The sequence below is a fragment of the Pelecanus crispus genome, chromosome 9 (assembly GCF_030463565.1).
Source record: "Pelecanus crispus isolate bPelCri1 chromosome 9, bPelCri1.pri, whole genome shotgun sequence".
NCBI lineage: Eukaryota > Metazoa > Chordata > Aves > Pelecaniformes > Pelecanidae > Pelecanus > Pelecanus crispus.
The window spans coordinates 42,380,492-42,398,908 of NC_134651.1; the positions used below are offsets into that span (position 1 = coordinate 42,380,492).

An 18,417-nucleotide genomic window follows, 5' to 3' on the forward strand; every position below is an offset into this window, starting at 1 on the left:
GAGGAGGGCAGAGGGACTCGGAGCGACGCTGCCAGATAAAGGAATATGCCATCACCTTGCTGTCCACTCAGCTAGCGACTGTTCCTGCTGGCCTTACTGCGGTTTTTGCCTTTTTAACTGGTCTCCAGTTTCTACCCCACTGTTTCCACTAACTGAACTTGGGTCCACACCAGGGCAGAACATTTCTACACCTTTACGGTCAGCTTCCATTGAGGATTTCCCAGTCCAGTAGTATGGAGTGTCTGAGAGTTTTGTGTAGGTACATTCTGAAATCACCCATTAGTGATCCAATATGACTCCAAGGAAATAAAGTAGCTTGTTAATAAAGAACAAGGGTAAAAAATAAAAAGAAAGAAGATTTGGCAGATGGCTGTGAGAGGAGAGAGATATTCAGTGCTCTAAGAACAAGTCAGCAATCAAAAATTTCAGAGTGCTAAACCTGGCTCTGCCACCAACCCTCACAGTTCCTCTCAGTTTAGGACATCTCGGTTTCCCCTCCTATAAAACGGGGGGAAAAACACTAAGATTTACTTACCTTAGAGTGATCAAAGGACATGTGATTCTAAAGCACTTTGAGGAGGAAGAAAAACTGCCTATTTCCAGCTGGCATCGTGTTTCCCACTTAGTGGAGTCTCAGCTACCCACGAGTTTGGCTCAGGAAGGTCTGCGTATATATATGGAGTTGCTGAGCCAAAAAAAGCCCATTTCAGATTTCACACATGCAAGTGGAAATAAGGAGGGATGTCCGGGAACCGGCAGTGCTTCACTGGTGCAAAAAGAGAATCAGGCCAAACCACGTAAATTCCTCCTTCCTTTACTTTCAGAGGTGATCATCGATCCCCCTGAGACTCAGCATGTTCTGGTTTGTTCATATTCCCATGGGTTTGGGAGCAAGATTTGCAAGCACAGTAGAGTCACTAATTTTGACTGTGTCTGGCATTGCCTTGGAGAGACTCACGGTCATTCTACAAGTCCACAAGAAACAAGTGAAAAATGTAACTCTGCACTCAACACACACATACACAGAGTGTCGCTGGAGAAAGAATAGTGGATGTTAGGCGCTGGTCAATGGAAATAACTGAGAATGCTGGATCTGAGTTTCTCCTGCATGACTGACAACAGTTGCCTTGGGCTGGACGCTGCGTTTCAGCGGCTGAGGGGCAGTGGTGCTGGTAGCGCCATGGGCAGATGAGGAAGAGTTCGCGCAGTCAATACTGAAAGAGGATGACCTAGTGGGAAAAACGGGAATCGAGCGTTAGCTGCTTTCAGAGACAGAGAGCCCTCGCAGTGGAAATGTGTATTCAGGGACCGACGGAACAGACATGTGCCTTTCTGTGGCAGCCGGAGCCCAGGCAGCTGCTTCCCCACAGAAAAAAAAAAAAACCTCTCTGGAACCACTGTCTGTCTGGGAGCCACCAGCCCTGCCCACGGAACGGAGCCGGCCAGGGAAGGCACAGGTGGAGGTAACAGGACTGTGGCAGCACACAGCCTGAGAGAGGGGTGCACCTCCAGGCACACCGTTAGCTGGGAAACTATCATCCTGGGCAACACGCTGAAACCAGGATTTATTCGCTCTGTGATACGGCAGCTACCGAGAAAGATGAAGACCATTGCCAAGGGTCCTTACCCTATCCGCCTCCCTTGCTAGTCATCACAGGCTTCCCTCAAACCGCTGCACCTCACTGCTCTGCAAACACACTCTCTGTCCTTGCCATCAGGCAGGCAAAGCAGCTGCTGAGCTGGTTGCAACTCGGTTCTCCCACAGCTGCTGCGCTGGGTACCCCGAGAGGAGTGGGGGTCTGTGCCCCATGTGCAGAGGGAAACAGAGACTTAGCATTTACATGTGTTTTCCCACGATCTCAGCTATCACTGCTTTTAAAAAAATTTGGATCTGAAAAAAGAGGCTGCTTCAGGTTTCAGGAATTCCACATGCAAGTGACTGTTTGGAAAAGGAGCTGGTTGGGGGGCAGCTCCATGTCCTGAGGACCCAGTTCTGCAACAGCGGTGAGCAAGTAATTGCATTTAAATCACAGGAACTACTTGCTGCAGTTAAGTTTCTCTGAATGACAGCACCAGGACTGTATAATATTTTCTGAAAACTCTCCAGCTTGCTGTCCAGATATCATGATAAAATGGTAGCATTTCAACTGAAAAAGCACTTGGCCATACCCCTGCTCATGCTTACCAAAACAGAGCTCAATAATCTGCCGTTGCTTCACTGAATAGAGAGATTTTAAAAGAGATGCTGAGAACTTCTAACAGTAAAGATGAAAGCTAAGACCAATAAGAGTTGCCAAAGGCTCAGTGTTTCCTCAAAAAGAAGCCACTTAAATTGGGATCCTAAATAAAATCTTATGAGCCTAAGCACATTTCAGAAGTCTTACCCCAAAAAAAGCTGTGTGTTAGAACAGACAGCTACGTTAAGTGCTGAACAGAAAAACATCAATATGCAATGTTGTTTCCTGGCCAAACATTGTGAAATAACATTCCTAGTTCAGATATTGTAACAACCAGTTGTTATTTTTTTAAGCAATACTGGAATCCCCAAGAAATGAATCTTTCTTATTAACTCATGGAAAACTGGAAAGTCAGCACATGCTAAAGGTGCCCCCCGCTCCCTTGTCAGCAGCCATCGCTGTTTGCACCGACAACGCGCGCAGGCAGCTGAGGAGTGGAGCAGGAGCACGGAGCTCGTTGCACACGGGAAGGGGAGAAACCAGAGAGAGAGGAGTTCAGGCAGGAGGATGCCAAAAGCCTTCAGTGAACGCAGGCAGAGCATCCCAGCACATCACAACAACGAGGGGCATTTAGGGAAGAACAAAGCGATGCCATTTTGACCAACAGCTGGTACATCAATCTAGGGCCACCAAAATTAAGAGGAAACACATGAGCAGGTGGCAGCTGCCAGAGATCATGGAGAAAGCAGTGATGCTGACAAGAGACGGCAGTGGCAATGATGTTACACAAAAATCTTTGCTACAGTTGAGGTTTGGCCCCGAAGCCTGAAACAGGGACTACAATTACCTTCTCACCCCTATTAGATAGTGGTCCTTCCATGTCTGCTTTGAGGTGCACTGGTGGAGCAGTGTAGGGAAGTCTACAGTGCACTTGTCCACACTGTACCTGACCTGTGGATGAGAAGAGGCTTCAGCCTCTGTTACTACAAACAACACACGCCCTGCCACCGGCACGGTCAGGCTTCCACCAGGGAGCAGCTCGGGACATGCATGGAAGAAGACGTGCCCGGTGGATCGGGGGAGACGTGGCAGGAGCCACGTTTTACTACGGTCGCATGGGCAAGGGAGGGGAGAAGCCTCACAAGAGTCACGGAGCTAAAACCTCCGTCCAGGCATGACCAAAGCTGCCCGCCACTCACAAATGATTCACTGGCACTTGGCAACTGTTAGAGAAAGCAATTAGGATCTTGTGAGCAGGAAGGAGACCACTTGACCACCGAGCTCAACAGGGCATATTCACGACTCTTCTCCATGACAAAGAAAACACAAGGAGGGCCAAGGACCAGTCAGGTAAAACCCGGCCATGCGGTATGGAGGGAAAGAGGCTGCAGCAGCCCCCTCTCCCCTCCTTCTCTCATCTGGGGCTTCCATGTAAACGGCCCTTTGGAAAATCCCAAAGACAAAGTTCATCAGACCATGAGGAGGAGGAGGAGCACGTGCACCAGCCGGGCTCTGTGCCACGGTGCTACCGCCTGCTCCCGGGGAGCACCCCACTGCCCCGCCATCCCCGAGCACCCCGCTGCCGGAGCCCTGCGAGCTGGCACTTACTTTCTATGTATCCGTGCAGCGTCACCATCCGGGCCCGCTCCGGGCTGCTGAAGGGCGAGTAGTGAATGTCATCAGAGAGCGAAGAAGGGATGCGGGACGGGGGGGCTCCCGAGGGCGGCACCGTGTGCTGAGGGGTGTGTTTTTTATGGCGGGCTCTGCAGTTTTGAAACCAAACCTGAAACAAAAGCAGCAAACCCTGTGTCAATGGAGGGAAAATTGGATTGGAGCGTGGGCCTTCACCAAGACCCTATGGTGGGTGTCTCTCCCAAATATTTAAAAAAGAGGAATCTGCATGCTGAAATACCTCACCAGCATTCCACCAGCTTCCATTGCTTTGTTTTACATTCACTAGAGCACGAGTTTTGTCTCGACACAGTACAGACATCAGGGTGCCCAAAGTGGCATCTCTACTATTAATTTGTCTCAGTCAAAACTAACACTGTTCTTTATTAGGGTAATTAAAACTTTCAAGCTTGTCGCAGGAGTCGCTGAGTGAAACACCCTGACTGGGTGATGCGGAAACCCACATTAATGATCAGGCTATTCCTTTCCATACTAAAATAATTTTAACGGCAAACTGCTTCCTGAGCTCGAAGGGCTGGGAAAGCCCTTGGGAAGGGCACCGTACCAGCCGGGGGAGTGGCCAGGCAGAAATACCCCCGTACCCGAGCTTTGGCTGTGTTCATCCATCCCTGCAGGCAGAAAGCCTTGTCCCCGCATGGCTTCCACGGCAAATGATGGGAGCACCCTTCAAGGTCTTATTGAGATTTTAACCTTCAACCCCAGCTAGCCTGGCCTAAAAGCACAGCTGAGATCAGCTGGGAAACGCGTGAGCATTGGCAAGACAAGGGGAAAAAAAGCCGAGTAAAAGCTTAGACGAGGAGAATATGTGACTTTAGGGACAATGAAAATAATATCGGTTTAATCACTTGTGGTTTATTGTCTTGAAAAACCACGTCAGCAGAACATGAAAGCTGAGGAAGGAGGGTGCTGTGGGATACAGCCCTACTCCATCCGAGCAGCAGGTACGAGCCCTCTGACCATCTCTCACTGCTTGGAATTAAAGGAATATTTAGGGGATTACATCCTAGCATTAAAACATGCATGGAGGGGGGGGGGTCTCTGCTAATGTAGTGATCTCTTTCTTATGCTTTAATTTTTGAAAGATAGCTGGGAGTAAAAAACTTCTCCAAGGCTGAGAGAAGATCAGCTCTTTGAGGCCACGCATGCTGGACCACAGAGAAGGAAACAGTCGTAAGCATTTGACAAATTGTTTCCTGTTGAAAGCGCCTTTATAAAATATCCACATAAAAAATAGCCCAGTGTGCAGACTGCTTGATCTTTAGCTAAATGAAGAATCTCAATAACCGAGGCTCAAGCCAGATTTTTCACACACGAAATTTAAACGTGTCATTGGCAAAACAATCCGGGATGAAAGCTCCGAATTTATTTTAATCGCTCATGTTTTTATCGTATGCAGAAAGTATGTCAGCAGAACATTGAAGTGAAGAGTATAAACGTCACCGGGGAGCAAAGCTGGGCTGTCTACGGCGACGGCAAGCTGGGAGTTGCAGAGAGGACGTTTCTCTCAGCCCCTACGGCACCGCTCTCCCTCCCCTCCCAAGCAGCACGATTGGAGCGCGGGGACTTTCCTGCCACCGCTTCCCCTGGGGCTAAAAACCCCCTTTTTCTTTAAACTTCTCAATCCCAACACTTCCCGCAGCAGCCGGCTTTGCCTGCTCCCGGCAGGGACGGCTGCCGGGGAAGCGCCCGCGCTGCCCATGCCTGCTGTCAGGGCAGAGTGCGGTGCTCCGGGGCAGCATGCTAACGGCAGCTTTCCCAGGATTTATTGGGACTGGCTGGGGCGGTACGTTTTGGTTTTTTTTTTTTTATTATTTTGTTATAAGAGGGAAAAACAAACAGAAACCCACAAGCAAGACAGAGAAAGGACGGTGCTGGCATCGCTACGGGACCCGGCGAAGCTGATGCACCGGTGAGGCAGCACGAAGCTGCTGGATGCAGCAAGCCCTGGGGTCGATGTGCGGGAGCGAGGGGCTACGGGGACATGAGCCCCGTCTAGCACCAGCCTGTTGGGGCACATCCTCTGCCCCCCTCCTCGGCCGATGGTGCCTGCACCCTGCCCATCCCTGCCTGCCCCCGGCTGCCCCTCACCTGAATGACTCTCCGACTCAGCCCCGTCATGTCCGCCAGCTTCTGAAGCGTTTGTGCGTCGGGGTTGTTGTCCTGAGCAAACTGTGCCTGCATGACCTGGGCGGGGAGAGGAGAAAGGGGCTCAGGATGATGCCGGGGAGCCGCGGCCCCTCCGGCCCCCCCGGCCCAGCCCCGCTACCTGCAGCTGCTCGGCGGTGAAGGAGGTGCGGGCCCTCTTGGCCGGCTTCGGCTGGCTGTCCTGCTCCGAGGGCACAGCCCCCTCCAGCGTGATCCCATTGCCTACAAGAGAGAAGCCCCATGCACCACAGGTCAGAAACTCCCCTTGCCTACCTGCCCATCACCCCTGCGTGCAATGGCCAACACGCCTGGCACGGTGGCGTGGGACACCCGCAGCATCCCTTGCTGTGAGCAGTAGCAGAAAGAGCAGAGCCAGCACGGCCGCTCGGGAGCTGCCCCAGGCTGCTGAGCCCCTGCAGGAGACACCGTCGGCCTCGAGGAGTTTGCCGTTGAATTAAGAAAAATGCAGCAAGTTGGTGGAAGATGCGGGAAATGAGGGACGGGGAAACGGCAGCAGGAAGATGGATTTCGAGGTGATGTCCTGCTGGCCCTGACTCGCGGTCACTGCTTGGCCGTGTCCGCCAGCGAGCGGCTCAGAAGGGGACCCTGCCTCCGCCGGGCTCACCCACATCCATCACTCCCGCCCCGTGCTGCTCCCTGTGACCCTGTCTTCCCCCCCGGGCGCTGCCTCCATCAGTTGTTTCATTTGCTCAGAGCATTTCAATGGGCTCCTTGCTCCTTTCCCTGGCCCCAAATCCTCCCGGCATCCTGACGTCCTCCTCCTGGCTCTTGGAGCAGCAGCAGGAGCAGCACCATTCCCACAGCCTCGGGGTGCCCATGTTAAAGAGGATGCGCCAAGGCGGGAACTGACCACCTGCTTGCCAAGCACAGCGTCGGGGCGAGCCCAGCTGTGCTGTGGAGCCTGCGGGGAGGGTGGCCGGAGCCAGGGTCCCTCGTTCCTTGCCGGGGTCCCTCGTTCCTTGCCGGGGCCCCTCGTTTCTGGCTGGGGTCCCCGCTGGAGCCTGTGTCGTGCCCAGCCCAGCTGCTCGCAGTGGTGCGGGTGAATCATAGAATCATAGAATCGTTTAGGTTGGAAAAGACCTTTAAGATCATCCAGTTCAACCATTAACCTACACTACCAAGTCTACTCTAAGCCAATCAAGGGTAGACTAGACTAAACCATGTCCCGAAGTGCCACGTCTGCCTTTTTTTTGAACACTTGGTGCTTGGTGAAGCACCAGGGAGTGATGGATGAGGGAGGGTGCCTGAGCGGGGCCGGCGATCGCCCTGCTCCCAGGATGCGCCTGCACAACTCGATGCTCGCTCCGCAAGCTGGACCGGGCTGTGATTGTCTTGGCGTGAGTTGAAGGACTTTCTCATATAGTTTGACTTGTTCTTTTAGGATGATGAATGGGACTCTGACTTCAGCAACATCTGTTTATTTTTCTTGTATGTAAAACCCCATGTGCAGAAGAAATTGCTGGGTAATTACTGGAGGGGAGGGAGCGTGGCCCTCTAACTCCACACCAACTGCAGCTCTCCAAAGTAACCCCATCCCCTTCTCAAAACCAGGGGACACTTGGACGCAGGTACCCATGCAGGACACTCGCCACATGCCCCAGCACTGCCCCGACGCCGCGGGGCTCAGCCCACACCCACAGGACCCTATGAGCAGCAGCAAACCCACCGCCCTGGCCCTTGGCTGGGGTAACAGCTCTGCGGGACCCCCGGCGCCGGACCCTGCCATCCTCGCACCAGCCTGCTCCTCCCAGCCACGCAGCTTCTCCCCCTCCATCCCTGCTCCCCGCTGCCTCGCTCGCGCCTCCGCGGCAGCCAACCATACGGACCGAAATGCCGCAAGCCCCATCCCAAGCCAGGACCCTCCCAGCCCGACTGGGCACTCCGTTTTCATCTTCTTACTCAAACACTGTAAACAGAAACACTGATTATTTTCATGTCAGGTTGTTAATGGTTTCCACATGCTGCACAGGCCGGGACACGGCATTTGCCTCCGCGTGCCCACCAAGGGCTAGCAAGGGTCACAGAGGGCTGGAGCTCTGCTCCTGACCAGGGGTGATGCTCCAACGCAGCCCCAGCCCCGGGAGGGTCCTGGGCATGGGGGCCAGTGGGAAGGTAGCCCCGGGTACTTCCCTCCGGGATTCTGCGGCTGCACAGCATCCCTGGGCGGCCTGCCCTCGCCCGGCACACGTGATAAAAGCAAACAGCCTCGCAGGCGCCGCAGCCATCACTCCCTGCAGGCACGAGCATGGGAGGGTGACGGACCCAGCCTTGGCCCCAGCCCCAGGAGCAGGACCCAGCTGGGCTCCCTCGTGCCCCGAGCACGGCCAAGGTTCTGCAGCACCGATCCCAGGAGGCTGCCTGCTCCCCCGAGCTACGATCGCTGCCATATCAACACATCTCCGGTGCTTTCCAACGCAGGACAGCCCTGGCACTGCCTCCCCACGCACCATGTTGGACTAACCCCGCCGATTCGCTCCTCCGAGCATCTCCCTGGCCGCTGCCATGCAGAGCGGTGGGGCTGGGCCATGCCCAAGGGGAGGAGGGTGCTGCTCTGCGTGACCGCGGTGTCACCAGCCCGGCCCCAGCGGGAGCAGGACTTGGTTGGGAAAGCAGAAGCTGGCCGGCTGCTCGTGGTGCGCCGCGGCAGGGACGGCAGCACGCGGCGCGGTCCAACTGGGAGCGGCACGTCCCCTGACGGGCAGGGCGGGTGGAAAATCATGGGAAGGTTTTGTCAGATCGCCAGCTTTCCCACCTTCTAGATTTATGACTCACAGCCTCAACGGGCCAGCGGCTTCCTCACTCGCTGCACGCCGGGCTGCGCGGGACCGAGGGCTTGTCCCCAGCATTGCCGGCGGCACGCAGCTCTCCCCACGCCGCAGGCGCTGCTGGCATCATTGGCCACCCCCGGGAGCCCGCTGCCAGCCCAGGGCCTCACGCTCAGCTCCCCCCGGGGCCACCCATCGCTCCCTTTTGGCAACAACAGGACCAGGACCAGCCCTGGCACCCCATGATCAGCATGGGGGACAGGGACGGCCTGGGGCAAGGCCACGACCGCGGCGTTGGGGCTGCGTACCGTTTTCCGCCGCTCGCTTGAGGTTCTCTATCATGGTGTCGTAGTGAATCCGGCACAGCACCTTCTCCTCCACCAAGCCGAACTCCTCACCGGTGGAGAGCTGCCGCTTGCAGGAGAAGCAGGCGAAGCAGGCGAGGTGGTAGGCGTTGCCCCGCGCTCGCCGCACCCAGTCGCTGGCGTAGATCTGCCTGCCGCAGCGGGCGCACTTTGTACCAAACCGGCTGCGGGAGGAGAAGAGGCAGGGTGAGGGCAGGCAGGACGAGGGCAGGCAGCACAACGCTGGGGTGCAGGCGCTGCTGCCAGCCCCGGCGCTTGCCCTGTCCAGCCCAAACCCCACAACACTGACGCGGGGAAAGGGCTGCAGCGAAACCGCCCCACGGGTGCCGTTCCCCCACGGCAGGGCGGCACGGGCAGCGGTGCGGGCAGGAGCAGGGCGTGACTCGCTGCAGCACCGGACGTGGCCAAGGGGCTGAGGTGACGCAGCGCCGTGAATCAGCTTCCAAACCCGTGGGCTTTTTATTTTGATAACAGCCAGTGCGAGACTCGGATGGAAACTGTGTCAGAGCCGGTTGTCTCCCCTTGCCATAAATCAAAACATGTGTTTTCTCCTCACACGTACAGATGCATGCATCTGCTTTTCCTCCTACGAGGAGGTCTCCTCGCTGCGAGAGAACGATGATCACGTTTGAGTGAGTTACGCTGGAAAGTAGCAACGAAGAGGCAACAAGATGGCCAGGATCCCTGCGCTGGGTGCAGGGCGCTTGCATGCGCTTCTGGCAAAAAGAAAAAAAAAAAAAAAATTCTGCCGGGACGCTGCTGGCCGAGGGCAGGCGATTCCCGGGGAGCAGCAGACGTGGCCCCCGCAGCCCTGGGCCGGCGCCTGCCAGGAGGTGCTGCCCACAGCGCAGGCAGCGCCAGGCACGGCCTTGGTTTGGCTTCTGCGTTTTAGTATTACTGCTGCTTAAAAAAAAAAAATAAATGCAACGAGCAGCAGCGGCAGCAAGAGCGCAGCAGGGGAGAAGTGAGCATCTCCTCTGTCTCCGCAGAGCTGGGGCTGGCTCCAACGCAGCCCCGATCGCAGCCGCTGCGCTTCCCCCGGTGCACCCACCACCACCGCCTCGGGCTGCCGGGGGGCTCCCACCCGGCCCCCCACCGCGGCCAGGCCCCGCACGCTCCCCACGCCCGCGCTGGTCAGGGAGCGGAGCCGCTGTCCCTCCTGCCCGAGCGGCTCCAGCATCTCCGAGCGCAGGCACAAAACACGGAGCAGAGACGCCCGCGCCAAGCGGCAGCAGACACCCCGCACCGCAAACCCCTCGGTTTCGGCTGGCCAAGCGGCCCCGGCCGCTGCGGGCGGGCGGTGGAAGAGCCCAGGTCAGCCCACCGCAGCCAGCGCACGCTGCCCATGCCCGACCCCACGTCGCAGAGCTGCCGCCCGCCGCAGCAAGATGCAGCGAGACCGTCCTGTGCTGGAATTACTAATTGCAAAAGTATTTGGGAGGAAAAGAAAGGTTTAAATTTTTCAGCCTGACCATAGCTGACCAAAAAAAAAAAAAAAAAAAAGGGGGCTGCCTTAGAGAGGACATTTCTGCGCTGAAATTATACAGAGACTTAGCTAAGAGACTTCACTAATTTACTTCAGATGGGAACATTGTAAACTGACTTTGTGCCAGCTAGTTTATATAAACGCACAAACAAAAGAACTGTATTAATTTTTTTTATTTAGAAGTAAAGATCATTCCTGTAAATTGAATTACTTTGAACAATGTGCTATGTAAACAACCGTACTTGCTGAACGGTATCAAACGAGGGGCAGGCTTACCGAGCTAATAGCACGTGGTAATCGCCGCTCCCCGCTCGAATCACGGCCTGCTGCAGGCAGGGGGGCACAGCACGGGGACGGGCACGTCCCGGCACCGAGGGGAAACTGAGGCACGGGGCACCGCGCGGGAAACGCCACGCGTCCCCATCACGCAGCTGGCATCTGGGGGAGACACCCAGGTGGCCCAAACCCGGGGCACGGTGGCCCCCCGGGGCCAGGCAGCACCCCCAGGTTGGCGGCGGGTCGCAGGCAGCGGGGCAGGGGCTCGCGGGGCCGCAGCAGCCAGCGCAGGCGGGGGCTGACGCCGCCGTCCCCGCGGAGCCACGGTGCGAGAGGCCGAGCCTCGGCGGCCAGGCGCGGGCACAGGGGCTGCGCAGGCAGCGGCACCGGCAACCGCCGACGCTGCGCCCGCGGCTCGTGGCCAACACCTGCCTCCGGCACCGACCGCAGTGACCGGGTTTTAAAGAAACCAGGCTGAGCTGGGGCCGGGCACGGGCACCCGCTGTCACCCAACAGAGACCACCACCGCCGGGACCGCCACCGCCGGCGACGCACGAGCGGGGAGAGAAACGCCTGCGAGCAAGCTGCCCTGACCCGTCGCCACCGAAAATAGCAGCTCAAAAATAAAACAGACTTTAGTTCACCAAGCTCGCAGGGCAGCGATAGCCCAAAGAGCCCCGTCCGCTCCGGGTGGTGGAGCGGCAGGCGAGGGGCTCCCCGTGGCTCGTGCCTGGCAGGGACGGGGATGGGGATGGGGCCGCGCTGCAGCAGGGGACGCAGAGCCAGAGGCTTTCCCCAAGCCCAGCGCCGCAGCACAGGCTGGGGCATCACCAACATCTGCCGGAGCCATCGGCTCGCGCCCCACAGGCATGGTTTGTGGTCGGGTAAGTGGACGCTGCCGGCTCTCCGCAATGGTTAGCACCACGAGATGGAAACTGCCAACAGCTTTACCGGGAAAGACTCATCCCAGAGAAACTCATCCCAGAGAGACTCATCCCACCTCTCCCAGGGGTGGCCACAACATCTGGGGCGTGGGAAGAGCAGAGGCGGGCGGATGCCCTGGTGCGTCCTGGCTCTCACGCACCGCTTGTGCCGCAGCCCCCCGAGCCCTGCTGCGCATCCCCGCCTGCCGTGACGGGGCAAAGGACACCCAGCGCCCACGGCCACAGCTCCAAATGTCCCCGTCCCCTCCTGGGCCCCGCTCTGTAGGAAGCCACTAGCGCAGCCCCCGGAGTCGGCTGCGGCTTCCAGACATCATCCCGAATGGCGCAGCAGGCCGGCGGCGAGTCGCCGCAGCGAGCCTGTCTCCACGCTGAGCCGCAGCGGTGCTCGAGCGGGAGCGTCGTCCCAGTGCGGCACGATGGCGCGGGGCGACGGAGGCCACCTGGGCCGCAGCCGGGCCGCGGGCGCTGGCCCACCCACGGCATAGCTCTTTCGCTGTCCCAGCCCGCAGGGACGCACGCCAGGGCCGCTGACCCCGCACTCGCGAGGCCCGGGGGTCACAGCGGGGCACCGCGGGAATCGCACCAGGATCACGCCGGGCCGCCCTGTGACCGCAGCCGTGGGAGCTTGGCCGCGAGCAGCCCTTGCATTGCCCGGGAACACAATGTTCTGCTCAATGAGCTCCAATTTTAATTTGGTTCTCCTCGAAGCGCCGGAGCCCTGGATGCCAAATGCAATTATTTGACAAGACACAGGAAACAGCAGCATTTGCTTAAAAACGCACACGAGGCCGCCGAGCTGCGGCAGCGCCAGCGCTTACGCAGCCCCTCACGTGAACGGGGACGGGAAGGTCGGGCAGACCAGGCCAAAACACACTCACCACGGGGCAGTGCCCGTGGACGGCCCCACGCCCGACGGCTCCCCAGCCCCAGCTGCCTGCACGCAGCCCCGGCTCGCGGGGAACGAGCGCCGGCGCGGTAAAAGCCGGCGTGTGCTCCATGCAGAGCGCATCCCGCCGCCCCTTCCCATCTGCCTTGGCTCCAACGACCTGCACGTGTTAGGATGGGTTTTCTGCTTTGCTTTGAAAAAAAAAAAAAAAAACCAAAACCCACATGCTTCGTCTGCAACAAATAATAAATAATAATAAATTATAATAATTAAAAAAAAAACTAAAACAGCATCTCAAGAGTCAGATTTGTCCTTTGCCAGGTGCCGGCTGTCCTGGGCTCGCTGGGCTGCGGGCCAGGATGCTCCCGGGGGCCGGGGCTGGGTGAGCGGCCCCCGAGCCGGATTTGGGGCTGGGGGTGTCCGCCCCAACCCGCCCCGGCCCCGGCGTGGCCCCGATGGCAGCGGCGGAGCGGCTCAACCCAGGGGGCTCCGCCGCCACCGCCCGCGGCCCCGGCGGCTCTGCAGCGGGACCAGCCCCGGGCTCAGCCGAGGGTCGCAGTGAGCCCCGCGGCCCTGGGGGCTGGGGAGCAGCGGGGCTGCCCCGCACCCACCCCGCCGTTTCACCCTCCCCCCCCCAAAAACCCCCCAAAAAACCCAAAAACAACAAAAAAAAATTGCAACCCCTATTTCTCAGCAAAAAGGCAAGTGCGAAGCGCGGTCTGGGAGCTCCCCCAAACCCGGCGCCCAGGGCTCGGGGGCGTCCGACGGTGCCTCCGGCGATTTTCGTTTTGTTTTTTTCCTTTGGCAGCCCCGGTCCCCGGCGGGCAGAGACCCCGGCCCCGGGAGCGGGGTCCCCCCGGACAGAGGTGTTCGCTCGAAGGCGATTTAGTGAGCCAGTCGTTACTTTAAAACCGCCTTTGGAAAGGTCCACTTTTTTAAAAAAAAAAAAAAATTAAAATTAAAATTAAACGGCATCGGAACGGTTATTAATTAATGAAAAACGCTGGAAGTGCCCGAAGCAGCACAACGGCACCACCGACACCGCAAAACATTTCTGCTGAGAGTGAAGGAAATTTTGGTGAAATCACCCCCCCCTCCAAAAAAAAAAAAAAAAAATTAGCCGGTGAAAAAAATAATAACAATTATTTTTAATAATTAGGGACGGATCCGGCGCTCAGCAGCGCCCGCACCCGCCTCCGGCAACCCGAGGAGCCGCGCACCGAGCCCGGCGGGGCCGGGGGGCTGAGCCGCGGCTGAGCGAATATTTGGAGACCCTCAGGATAAGAAAAAAAGAAAACAAACCCAAAAAAACGCTGGAGAAATGGCCAAGGTTTTTCCTGCCGAGCCCGCCCTGCCCACGGCAGCTCCGGAGCCCGCCGCGGCGGGGGATGCTGCCGACCCCCGCGCCCCTCGCCGGGGTCCTCCCCACCGCCGGCCCCGGCCCCCGGCAGCGGTGCCCCCTCGTCCCGGTGAGGTGGGGAAAATCAGAGCGGCGAGCTCTGAGGCTTGGTTGAACCCCAGCGAGGAGCTCAGGGTCCTCTCCATCCCCTCACGCCGCTTTTTTGGGGGGGAAAAATTGGCTGTTTAAGGCTTGTACCCAAAAAGCTGCGGGAGGCAGGGGCAGCCTCCCCGCGGGACGCGCTCCCGGGGGGGATGCGGGTCCGCACCGAAGCCGGTGAACCCCCGGGGCTTTGCGCTGCCGGGAATTTGTTTCGGTTCCTTTAGCACCCACCCGCCAAGGACGCTCCGGCATTTCTGAAGCTGCGCCGAGGGCAAGAGGTTCCCAAAAGCCGCCCGGCGCCGCAGCCCCCCCCGGTACACGTCCACCCCCCCGGTACACGTCCACCCCCCCGGTAGGAGCCGCGGCCAGGCCGTTCCACCGGCTTTTCCCGGGGCCAGCGCACAAATCCCCGCCGCGGAGCCGGCGCCCGGACGCTCCCGCCGCGGTGCCGAGGGGCCCCGGGGCGCCCCGCACAGCCCCGGGGTGGAGGGGGGGGCAAGAACCCCCGCGGGACGTGGTGCAGCTGCACCCCAAAATCCCCTTCCCCCCCGCGCCCCGAGGGGACGCCTCGCCGCCGCGTTGCTCCGGGGCTTTTGCAAATCTCCGGGGCTTTTGCAAACCTCAGCAGCCGGCGTTAGGACGCTGAACACCCCCACCACCACCACCACCTCCCCAAAATCGCTGCCCCCCCGGCCCGCCCCCCTACCTGAAGTAGTCCATCTTGCAGAAGATCTCCTTGTTCTTGATGTAGCAGCTGTGCTGCTGGCGCAGCGAGGTGCGGCACACGGAGCACTCCAGGCAGCGGACGTGCCAGATGAGGTTGTTCACCTGCGGCACAGCAAAGGGGGCTGAGACCCGGGGCCACCCGCCGACCCCCCCCCCCCCTCCACCACCGCCACCACCGCTCACCTTGAGCAGGTACCGGTCGAGGATCTCCAGCCCGCAGCTGGAGCAGACGTTCTTGCCGGCCGACGGCGTGGAGGAGGAGGAGGAGGATGGCGGGGAGCAGACGGACGGTGTGGAGGGCGTGCTGGGCGCCGAGCGGGCGTCCTCCTTCTCCAGGGCGCCGGGCAGCGGCTCCCCGTCGGGCTGCGACTGCGGGCAGAGCCGCCGCGGGGCCGTCAGGCGGGGACCCGCCGTCCCCCGGCATCCCCGGCCCCGCGGGTCCCGGTGGGGCCCCGCAGACCGCGGCACGATGGGGCCCGGTGGGTCCCCGGCATCCCCGGCCCCGCGGGTCCCGCTGGGGCCCGGTGGGTCCCCGCAGCCCCCGGCATCCCCAGCCCGGTGGGTCCCCGCAGCCCCCGGTGGGTCCCCGCAGCCCCCGGCATCCCCAGCCCGGTGGGTCCCGGTGGATCCCCGCAGCTCCCAGCCCGATGGGTCTTGGCGGGTCCCGGTGGGTCCCCGCAGCCCCGGCCCGGTAGGTCCCGGTGGGTCCCCGCAGCCCCCGGCATCCCCGGCCCCGTTGGTCCCCGCAGCCTCCAGCCCGCTGGGTCCCGGTGGGTCCCCGCAGACCCCGGCCCGATGCGTCCCGAGGGATCCCCAGCATCCCCGGCCGGGCAGATCCCCGCAGCCCCGGCCCGGTGGGTCCCGATGGGCCCCGGAGGGTCCCCGCAGGGTCCCTGCAGCCCCCAGCCCCGTGGGTCCCAGTAGGTCCCGGCGAGTCCCCGCAGCCCCCGGCCCGGTAGGTCCCGATGGGCCCCGGAGGGTCCCCGCAGGGTCCCTGCAGCCCCCGGCCCGGTGGGTCCCGGTATGTCCCGGCAGGTCCCTGCAGCCCCCGGCCCGGTGGGTCCCGATGGGCCCCGCAGGGTCCCCGCAGCCCCCGGCATCCCCGGCCCGGCGGGTCCCCGCAAGCCCCCGGTGGGTCCCTGCCGGGCGGGTCCCCGCAGCCCCCGGCCCGGTGGGTCCCGGCGGGTCCCCGCAGCCCCCGGCCGCGCTTACCATGGCGCGGGCGTGCGGGTCGAGGCAGCGGGCGCTCCCCTTGGGCAGCGGCTCCGGCGGCATCACCTTGCGGGAGAGAGCGGGAGAGGGAGGCTGCGGCTCCATGCGCCGGGCGAGCGCGGGGCACCCTATATAAACCGCCTCAAAACAATAAATAAGAACTTTCTAGTGGCCATTTAAATCCTTTGCAACAAAAGCTGCGTCTCTTTAATGAAGCAATTTGAATGTGGATTGAATTCTCTCCCTGCCTGCACTTAACCCGGGCCTCTTGAAGTAATCGCTCGGTTCCCATGCGAGCCAAAGCGCTGAAAAAACCCCACAAACTACCTGCAATTAGAAATTGCCGTAAATGCCCGAGATAAGAGGTACCCAGAGTGTCAATTCCGGCTGTCAATCAGGGAATCCATCAGGCCACCCAAAGAATTGCAAATTTGATTTTTTTAATGGTAGTAATTAAAAATCGAAATTCTTCCCCCCTCTCCCTCCGCTGAGCACAAAACGCCCCAGAAAACGCCGAGAGAGAGAGATATATATAAAAAAAATAGTAATAAAATAAAAAAAATTCCTCCCCTCGAGCGCGGGAGGCAGCGAGCGGCCCCGGCCCCGGCTCCAGCCCCCGGCCCCGCGCCCACCCCGCGGTGCCCGGCCCCGCTCCCGGCCCCGCTCCCGGCCCCGCTCCCGGCCCCGACGGCAGCGGCCGCGCTCACCTTGCCCGCCTGGGCGCCGGCCGGAGCACGGCGGCCCGGGCCCCGGGGCTGCCCGCCCTCATGGCTCCGGTGCATGGGGCGGGCGCGCCCCGCTCCGCCCGCCGCCGCCGCCGAGCTCCGTGCCCGCGGGCGGCGCGTCCCGGGGCCGCGGCAGGAAGGGCGGGGAGCCGCGCCGGCCCCGCTCCCCCGCCGGGGGCGGCCGCGGGCCGGGCAGGAAGCGGAGCCCCCCCCTCCACCACCCCTTTCCCGGGGCCGCCCGCCCCGCCGGGCCCCGCTACCTGCGGCGGCACCGCCCGCGGGCGCGGCGGGGCGGGAGAAGCCCGCTCCGGCCCGGTCCCCCCCCCAAGTCCCCGCCGCCGAACCGGCGCTGCCCGCCCCGACGGGGCGCACAGAGCGCGGCGGCCCCGGGGCAGCCCCGCCCCGGCCCGCAGCCCCCCGCGGGGCGGGATGGGGTGCGGCAGCGGGGCTCGCACCCACCGCCGCCGCGTCTCGCCCGCCCCTGCCCCGGCTTCATTAGTAACCTGATAATTCCCCAGCAAAGCCCCGGCAGCGGTTCCACCACGGAGTAATTGCAGGGACGGTAACGTGAGCTGATGGCGGCCGGGGATGGATCCTCGCCCTTATTGATTGTGACAGCTAAATTGTTAACCGAGAGGGAAATCAGATGAAAGCCATTTTAGAATAAATACAAGACATTAGGTTTAAACATTGAGGGCGCAAGGAAGCCCGAGGAACCCCTAGGAAAGTCGGCCCGAGGCCCGCCGCTCGTCCGCCCTCGGCTCCGCGGAGGACGGCAGAGCGGCGGGGACAAGTGCGGAGGAGCGGTGCCGAGAACGGACGCTTTAAACCCCTCGTCCACGCTGGCGGGGTCTGAATTGGCTCCCACTGCTCCAGAAGAAACACGTAGGAGTTTTCACGGACAAGAGCCATGAAAGCTGTCTGCCCCCCTACACGGCGCCGGTCGGAACAGGGCAATGCAGGTTTTGTTTGCATCCGAGCGCGATGCGGGGCTGTAGCTGCCACGGCGTATCGCAACACGGTAACGCTGACGGCTTTCCCCGCTCGGCTCACTACAGACCCAGCACCGCGGGCCCTGCAAAGTCAGAAGGGGCTCGGGAACAGGGCCCCGGCCCTGCGGGCAGCCGGCCTCCCGCCCTCGCCGCCTGCCGAAAGCAGGTCGGGCTGGGAAGCGCGAGCGACACGGCTGCCCGCAGCAGGAACGCGGCCCACGCAGTGCTGGGGGAATGCAAAGGGGGGTCGCGGGGTATTAGCACCAACTCCATCCCCTTCCTCTGCCCCCACGCGCTCCCTCCCACCGGCACCGCGGCTCGTGCGAGGCAGCGACGAGAGGCTGCGTGTCAACGAGCAACCCGGCCAGCATCCCCAGATTTGGGGTTAGGCGTGTGGTACGTTCCCACAGGCGAGGGCACGGTTTCATGCCCGTCCCAAGTGAGGGGGTCTCACCACAGGCAGGAAGATTGTTGGAATATTGAGGAAAAACCCACACCGCGGAC

The 18,417-nt window shown here is 60.7% G+C and overlaps 1 protein-coding gene across 2 annotated transcripts; it reads right to left on the reverse strand.

The window, feature by feature from the left end:
• Nucleotides 1-1,208: 1,208 nt before the first annotated feature.
• Nucleotides 1,209-16,978, reverse strand: LHX6 (LIM homeobox 6). Of its 2 annotated transcripts, none has more exons than XM_075716584.1 (10): nucleotides 16,904-16,978; nucleotides 16,197-16,337; nucleotides 15,168-15,353; nucleotides 14,965-15,086; nucleotides 9,109-9,329; nucleotides 6,136-6,236; nucleotides 5,958-6,053; nucleotides 3,786-3,960; nucleotides 3,025-3,128; nucleotides 1,209-1,229 (listed from the first exon to the last, which is right to left on the reverse strand). In XM_075716584.1, exons 1-10 carry the CDS (start codon nucleotides 16,976-16,978, stop codon nucleotides 1,209-1,211), a joined length of 1,242 nt encoding a protein of 413 aa, XP_075572699.1. The 2 variants fall into 2 exon arrangements, with proteins under 2 accessions (XP_075572699.1, XP_075572698.1); XM_075716583.1 differs by having other exon boundaries at nucleotides 16,868-16,978.
• Nucleotides 16,979-18,417: the final 1,439 nt, after the last annotated feature.